The following is an 8,611-nucleotide window of genomic DNA, read 5'->3' on the forward strand; positions in this document are numbered from 1 at the left end:
AACACACTTACAGAAGCTTCAACTAAACAGTAAAAATTACATTCTTTTGATCAGGTTTTTTAGACAAATGATCCCTGCAATTAATGGATTATTATAAACGACATTATGAGGCAACTTGGTGGTTCCCAGCATGTAAACAAGTGTGAGGCATCTGAACATCATCACTAACTTTAACCAGTTTTGAACAAATGGAAGAATTTGACAAGTTAAAGGGAAAAACTCTCTTTTTATTCAGTATTAGTCCTCGTGGTTCCCAGCATATGGGGTCAGCTTCCTCTAAACCTGAGATTATCAGCAGCAAAACATCCATTTGAACTTTCTGAGCCTCTAAAAACTGAACAAACTGGAGATGTTTAACAGCCATGAAGAGCCCTAATCACATTAGCACGAGGTCTGACGAGCCCAAAAGGTTGCAACCACTTGTTAATAATTCACTCGTATCATTTATGTATTTTTTATGCACAACCTTCATCTGAAACGCCGTTAAATGAATTTAATATGAGGCATTGTTTCCTTCTGAACTGTCCAAAGTTTAAAGCAGCAGAAACTTTGAACGCACGCGTAAAATAGTTCAGAAAGCAGCAGCTGATTTCCTCAAACACACACAAACAAACACACGCAGTCAGTTGAACAAGTTTTCTTTTTATTCCAAAATGTTTAGGGTAAAAGAAACTGTAAAAGATACAACAGAAACCATCCAAGCTGAAGGGGAAATGAACACAATGGAAAAGAGAGGAGGAAAAAAAAAAAACAAAAACGAAGAAGAACGTCCAGCTTCAGCTCCAGAGCTCCCAGTACGAAGCAGCAAACCCCAGTCCGCAACTGGTAGTAGTCAAAATGTGAGATGTCCGTCCGAATCCACCGTCGAAACGTTTGACAACAGGTTCCGTTTGAGCCTCGCCACAGATTTTTAAATGCTTGGAAAAAGTTAACCGGTGGTGGTGGTGGTGGTGGTGGTGGTGGGGGGACAGATAAAATACAGTAAGGCACTTGCTAGACAAGATCATTCTAAACACACGGGTCGAATTAACAGAACTTTTATTTTACAATCAGCGAAAAACAAAAACAACGCGGCCACCCTGTAGTCAAACCCAGACGTGTGAGTGAGCGTTTGCAGTCGTTCACTCTGAAGACCGACAAACGGTGCGTTCACAGCCGACAGTCTCAGTGCGGGAGCAGGAATGACTTGTGAATCCTAAAGCGAGGCCGGAGCGTCCGCAGCCCGACCGAGTGGCGCCTCCTGGAGCCCAAGAGGAGCGACTGCACGCTGAGCTTTCACAGATGTCATTTGGAATATCCCGGTTAAAAATAACAGCATCAGTAACAATCAGGTGTAGTTTTTATTATCAAGCTCCTTCGAACAAACTCTTAAAGCAAGTATACATGGCTTACAAATGCTAAATGTTGATATAAAAAAAGAGGGGAGGAGGAGGGGGGGCTGAAGAAAAACAAGACGAGGAGGGAGGTGGGGTCAGAGCTGTACACATGGACGGCTTCGACGTGGAGCTCCAAGCATCTCGGGTTTTCCATTCTTTTCCAGCCAAACATCAAAAAGGTTATTTATTTCACTTAAATCTTATTTAATCCTTCAGAAACCCTCAAGGCCGGCTGAAGAAACTAGATATGCATATGAAGAAACTATTAATAGTGTTGTTTTTTTTATTATTATTATTATTTTTAAAAAGGTGTCCAAAGTATTAGGAAACAAGCGAAACACAACGCAGCTTTGGGTGTTACAAACTTTTGGTTGCCCGGATTAAGCTTTCAAACAAAAACTGAACTGAGAGCAGCATAATCCTGCGACAACAGAACTCCAGGTTAGCAAAAAGGATGCTGCTGGTCTGTGTTGAAGAAGAAGAACAACAAAAAAAAAAAACAAAGCCTGCTGTTTGCTCTTAAGGCCAAAATACAAGGCGGCGCTTTTGAGGCGAAACATGTTCCTCGAGTTGCTCAGAAGTAGATCCCGGATCCTCGAAAACACGTCCGACGGAGGAACACAGCGGAACAGAAAAGGATACTCGCGGACCGCTCGGCTGAACATTCTTTGAGTCTTATGCACATTTGGATGAAGTGACATCGAAGGAGTGTCGGGTTTTCACCGTGAAGGGGCAGATTTGTTGTTTCTCTCGGGGGCAAAAACAGCAGCGAGGTCCGGAAGGTATCTACAGCCAACTCAAGAGTCTCTCGAACAGAAATCAACAACAATCTTTCTGTCCAGACCTTATTGTCTTGCAGGGAAGTGGGGGAGAGAAAAAAAACAAAACAAACAAGAGTAACAAAAACTGTCTATTCTTAACTTGACACTTCACTGTGTGCAGGGAAGGAAGGAGGGAACCGGGGGCAGAGAAAGGTGGGTTTTGGGTTTCGTCACAGGCTCTGAGTGGAGCGAACCCCGTCCTCGTCGCTTCCTCCTCTGAAACATTCGTGGAGAAAATGGCGGGCGACGTCTACGAGGGGGAAAAAGAACTAGTGGTTGACGAGTCCCTGCAGCATCATCATGAGGCGCCGGGCCCTCTTGCTGAGCGGGCTGTGGGGGTCCTGCTGCAGGAAGGTGAAGAGCTTGGGCCGGACCTGGGCCAGCACCGAGGACATGTGGTCTCTGGTCAGCGGGTCGCCGTGGTCCAGGTTCATTAGTGCGTCCTCCAGGTAGCTGAGCAGGGACGCAGAGAGGAGCAGACGTTAGCAAAACCAAAGTTAAAGCTGTTTTAGACAAAGAGCTACAGTCATGACTTATGATTCATACAAAAATACCCACAACAGTGACAGAGTGTCATGATGCTGTAACTGTCAAACCAACGCAAAGTAAGACACAAAGACTGACTCTTAGCTAACAGCAAGCCACCAAACTGTCCAACTAACTATTAACCAGAACGTACAGTCGTGACTCGATAATCCGACACTAAATGTAAAAGCTTCTTTTATGTCGGATTGTCAAGACGGAGGTCGAGATACAAGGAGGGCTTGATGCTTGAATGGTAGTTTGTTGTTAATATTTATTGTTCATAGTTGTTATAACAACTAGTAGGGCTGGTCTGAATACCACTTTCTGCTCTCTGGATATTCAGGCTCCATTAATGATGAATATTTGAATATTCAGCGCGGTCAGGTGGGTACTTCCACCCCGGGGGAGCGTTCCGACGGGGTGGAAGTGGCCGGATCGCACAGGCAGTACTCTGCTGCTGATGCTAGTTTAGTTAGCGCTCACACTTCTGTTTCCACCATCGGTGGTGGTGGCACCACTTCCCCGCCGCCACCATCCATGTTTACTTCAGTAAACACTGAGCACGCTCGCTGTGTGTGACGTCGTCGTGTCCTCTTCTGCGCATGCGGGACACTTTTGGGTCGTATGAAGTTCACACAACAGATCACATACAAGTCGCATTGAACTGGAAATGTGAACAAACTCACAAAAAAATCAGGTTTCACAAAAAAATCCAAACTGAGCATTAAGTCCTGCAGCCTGAACGTAGCCAATCTGTGGGATTGTTCAGTCAGATAATACGCTGTTATCCTGATTGGTGACATAAAGGCTGTTGGTATGTTAAGGCTGTTTTTTATGGGTTCTGTTCACTTTTCATAAAAACCTGTCGGATAGCAGGTTTAGGATTGTTAAGGGTCGGATTGTCAAGTCACGACTGTACTTAGGATTTCCAGTCAGAATTCTGTTTATGATTTAACTACTACTTTACCAACAGCAAAACAAAAACACCTCTGCCTGCATGTGTGACCTTACATCGGACTCAAGTCGGGGTTAATTTACAATAACAAGGAATCAGTGAGTTTACTACTATTGTTCTACATGTGTAACTATGTGCAGCCCTTCCTTCCTCTCTTTAGGTCCTGCTGCCGTTTGATGCTGCAGCGATTTAACAAACTCAGAGGAAAGACTCCTACAAACAGCCGGAAGCAACAAAGTCGACCTCAGCTCCTGTTGCTCTGCTGAACAAGTAGATCTACTTTCTGTTTTATTTATTTATCGCTGTCTCTTTGCTATTTAGTGTCGTATCTGAGCGACTGTTGCACAGACGGATTGCTTTACTGCTGGCTGCATATCCCACAGGGGTAATAAAGACTCCTGGAACCTTGTTTTGTTAAAACCCAGATTACACTCATGACGACAGAGTCATCTGTCTTCCTCACTGTAAAGTTTTATTTTTACAATCATTTCACTTTGTAATAGATGTGATATTGTAGAGATGTTTGGAGATTTTAGCAGCAAACTGTGTCTTTTGCCCGCGCTGATGTTTTTAGACCAATATTGGTGCTGAAACGTGGGTAAAGTTTTCTCCAAATCATCTCACACAACTACATCGGCCGTGCATTCCAATCTGTTAACGGACTTGTGTCGTGCTAAAAATAAAATCTTTGTTCCACTAGTAAGACTGCCGTATGTGAAGCTAACATGAAGTCAACACAATCGACACAAACCGTCAGACAAACGGAAAGCAAAGCAGGTGTGAGAAGATCTACGGGGGGGAAGGTCCAATAAAGGAGAAAAAGTCGGTCCAGTCTCACAAAGAAATATGCAACAGCTACTTTGGTTCAACGTGTAGAAATGCACGACAGAATTGGGAGACTGAGGCTTTTGTTAAGGGGGAAACAACTGGAGCTTAGTGTTCACACGTGTATTCAACCCAACTCACGTATTTACTCCTAAACCTGAGTAGCTTAGGTGTGGATAATTACCACAGCAGTTTGCAGGGTAAACACAAACTCCACTCCTACTTACTGCCTGATTTTACAGCATTTATTGTGAGATTAAAGTGTTTTTGTGCCGTGGACCAGCGTCGCTTTTATTATTTCGGTGCACGGCTGCATTGAAAAGGTCGTTCTTGTGCCAAATCACGAGCCTTGAGTCAGTGAGACATAAAAGCAGCACAAGGATAACTCGACCAGACTTTGCATTCTGACCCTCTGAGCAGCTGCAGAGGACAGACAGCGAGGTCCGCTCTCAACTATGGCTGGTGTTTTAATGCCACGCTGCGTCCTTGGTGGTGTTTCTGGCTTCCTGCCTGCTGTGTCAACGCAAGCGCACCTTGCTTTTCTTTTTTTTTTTTCCCCTTCTTCCCTCCGACAGAAATTGAGTTTCGCTCGTTCTCACCTGCGTCCCGTCCCGTCACTGCGTTTAATTCCTCCATTAATAGTTTTAGCGAGACATCTGGTGGCTTTAGCGTCCAGCAGGACAGAGTAAATGACCATTCATCAGCGGGGTCCGGAGCGCTACCTGATCCGCTCTAACATTAGCGCCGCTCCAGCTGGTTTGCTGCCAGGTCCCCACGACGCACATTACGGCTCCATCAAATCCCCATCGCGGGGCCGACGCTCTCTTTAAAGGGGCTTTTAATGTCACCGCGCAGATACCCGATGTCTCTCTGCGAGCTAATGTCTGACAGGCCTGGAAGTACGCTTTTGTCCAAACACTTCCAACACATATTTAATTGCTCTTCCATTTGTTCAGCAACGCGCTCCTCATGACCGACTAACGATCCTGCTAAGACCGCGCTTTTCGCGGATAATGACGCCCCTCTGTAGTCCAAACAATCCTCCCGCTGCTCTGGGAGTCTTTTATGGATTCTTCTGAGGTATTTCCCATCAGAAGTGCAGGAAAAGAATCCCGCGTAGACAGCTCCGCGTTTGATGTGAATGATGATTTACTGCTCGCACGCTGCACTCCTTATTGCCTGATTTCTATTTACTCGTGAGAGCAAGAAGTTTTTCCTGCATAATTAAAATAAAATGAGGCATTAAGGCGAGCAATAATGATGCTAAAATGTGCCTTTTTTTTTAGAAATTTAACTCCATCCTTTCACAATCCGTTGCTGCTTCTGTCCTAATCTCAAACTGAACCACGCCCTGCTGCCCTCGTATATTTCTACAGATGGCACCGAGCAACACCACAGGGCCACATTAGCAGCTGCAGCGTAAACCCAGAACCAGACAGATGATCCGGACACAGATCGGTGCTGTAAAGGGACACCGAGAGACCCAACAAAAAAAAAAAGGGTTTGCAGGGGGGAAGACAAAGCGGAGAGGAGACAGAAAGGACGAAGCGCTTTCTGACACTTTCACAATAAGAACAACAGACTGAAGCGAAAGGAGTTGAACTAGAGGATGAAAAATAGAAGGACGCCTGGAGAACGGGGTGATAGAGAGCATCCTAAAAACTGCAGCGCTATTCATGGGATCATCTGCGCTCCCTGGACGGCCATGCAGCGGGGCTACAGACGGAGCAGGGTGGTGAGGTCAGCACTTTAGCACCGTTTAGCACTCGGGAGACGGAGAGTAATGGACGCGCGATGGAGATTAGATGGGGGAGCAAAAGTTTAGGCAAAGAGCGGCTCTATTATTACTGACGGAGGGGGAAGCACAGCAGCCAGACAGAGCGGGAGGGAGAGGCGTGTAATGCAATTCAAAACCTGACATTTCAGGGAAGAAGTGAGCTTGTACAGTTCACAGGTTTCTGATTAAAACCAATTATTGCCGCTGCATCGCCAGGCAGGTCTTACATCAAACTAGGACGGTGTGAGACAACGTTGTAATGAAATTAGGAGAAACCCTGCAAGTGCACAGGTAAGAACGATCAGGATCTGTATTCTAATTAAACCTCAATGTGGTTCTGAGATGGAAACGGGAGGATACGGACGCACTGACTGAGATGCAGCACAAAAACGTCTGTATTAATATTAACGTTTTAACTACATTTATACAAATCAGAATCCTCCTGAACTGTCCCAGTCCATTACTGCCACAGAGTCAACCATTGGGGACTTCCTTGTGTCATAAAAGTCCTGGAAAAAGAATATAAATGCTCAATTAAAGTGGAACTGTCACAAATTCAGTGACTTTTTACTTCAGATTCCTGCAGTGACGATAAATCCAGATGCTTTTTTGGATCAACTTCTGCAACTTTGTGTAGAAGAGAGCCTCAAGTTGTCTCTGAGTGATAATTTGACATGAAAATACTGCTAAATTATCAGTACAGTTGTTGTTTTTAACGTACATGTATGGTGACTTTGTCAGTCGACGTTACATTTTAAAAATCAGGAGTTAGTTTAGCGTCTTCCTGGGCTGAGTTTCAGCCACTATTTCATGCTCATTCTGTTATTTGACATGGAAAACAGTAAAATCTGGAAACAAGAACAGCTCTACTGGGAATTCGGTTGTAATAAATACATGTGAGCACAGAGAGCAGGAGAGAAGCAACCAGGCTGGGTTGCACCAGATCTTACAAAAACTCCAGGTGTTGTGGTTACTAGGGCTGCAGAAAACAGCTCAAATGGATACGACTTGGTACCACCGTGGCCCTTTTATTTTAATTTTATTTGACGTCTATTTAACCAGGAAATCCTCTGAGGTTAAGGAAGATCTGGCCAAGAAGGCACAACATTATGAAGCTACAAATATCCAAAACCACAGTAAAATCTAACTGTTTTCTCTGGATGCGTTTTTTAAAAGTGGTTGGAGTTTGGCTCAAACATGTGGATGAAGTTACACTTAAACTGGAAACTATACGTGCATTTCATGTGTCTATAATCAAATATCACACAGTTAATCTTCCTAACGTGAAAAACAATATCAAACGGCTACTTTAATTACTGATATGAGACAGTTAAGATGCATTTTAGTTGGTCCAGGACAAGCAAAACTAAGCTAAAAGTGCCTCCAAGTAGTCGTGCATTTGTTAAAGAAACCCAAGAATATTATATTTCTTACGTACTTATGTGGAGAAAAAGAATGGGCGAGAGAAGAGAGGCTGAGTGCATCTGATGCGCCTCTTGCATCATCCTTCAATTACAACCGGGTTCACAGACAGGAAAACAAAACACTTAAAATGTTGTTCAGCCGCCACGCGCTGGATTTCTCGTAGATGAGTTTAACTGGTGAGAATATCGTAATGAAAAGCAGCGTCCTGTATGACTTTATTATGAATTCTGCCTTTGAGCTCTTTCTTTTTTCTGCTTTTAATATATTTTATTCTAAATGTGTTTATTTTGATGCGATTCTTGCAAGACTTTGTTTGTTTATTTGATCCCATATGAGTGTAAAGAAGCCTTCCGAACATTCATTTACTTTCTCGAACATGGTCAGCGTGAAAGTTTGTATCTCACTTGCAAAAGCACAAACTGTGTTCTGACTTTCAACATCTTCATTGACCAAACTGCAGACACGGGGAGCGTTTCCTCTGATTTGGGTCTGACAACAAGTGCGTGTTGGTGGGAAAACCCTGAGACGACGACGTAAACGTGGTTTCTCACCTGATTTTGAGCTCAGAGCGGGTCGTGAGGTTGGAAGAAAGCTGCTGGATGAGCGACAGCAGCACGGGCTGGCTGAGAGGGCAGGGGGTCTGACCGAACACCTGCTGAGAGTCGATGGTCTCACAGACGTACAAGACCAGGTTCAGATCCGTCGCGGACAGGGCCTGAGGGAGGAAAAATTTCAAAATAAGATCGAGGCAGTTTTATGACTTTAACTACTCATTTGTCGAGCACCGTTCCATCTGAAAACGCATCCAAATCTGAGCTTAAAGTCGTCATAATTCAGCAAAATCAGGTCTTATGTAAAAACAAGCTAAAAATAAACCACATTCTGTTAAAAAGTGAGCAAGTATGAA

General features: G+C 44.2%; 1 protein-coding gene across 4 annotated transcripts in view; it reads right to left on the reverse strand.

Moving 5' to 3' along the window:
• Positions 1-622: 622 nt before the first annotated feature.
• The window catches only part of edc4 (enhancer of mRNA decapping 4), a 42,771-nt gene continuing 34,782 nt past the window's right edge, over positions 623-8,611 (reverse strand). For all 4 annotated transcript variants that reach the window (XM_008285849.1, XM_008285847.1, XM_008285846.1 and 1 more), the window contains exons 29-30: positions 8,256-8,419; positions 623-2,650 (exon numbers count right to left, since the gene is read on the reverse strand). In XM_008285849.1, coding sequence (XP_008284071.1) covers positions 2,467-2,650; positions 8,256-8,419 — 348 coding nt within the window. In that variant the 3' untranslated portion in view covers positions 623-2,466. The remainder of the gene's footprint in view (positions 2,651-8,255; positions 8,420-8,611) is intronic.

Source organism: Stegastes partitus, unplaced genomic scaffold, assembly GCF_000690725.1.
Source record: "Stegastes partitus isolate 25-593 unplaced genomic scaffold, Stegastes_partitus-1.0.2 Scaffold419, whole genome shotgun sequence".
Lineage (NCBI taxonomy): Eukaryota > Metazoa > Chordata > Actinopteri > Pomacentridae > Stegastes > Stegastes partitus.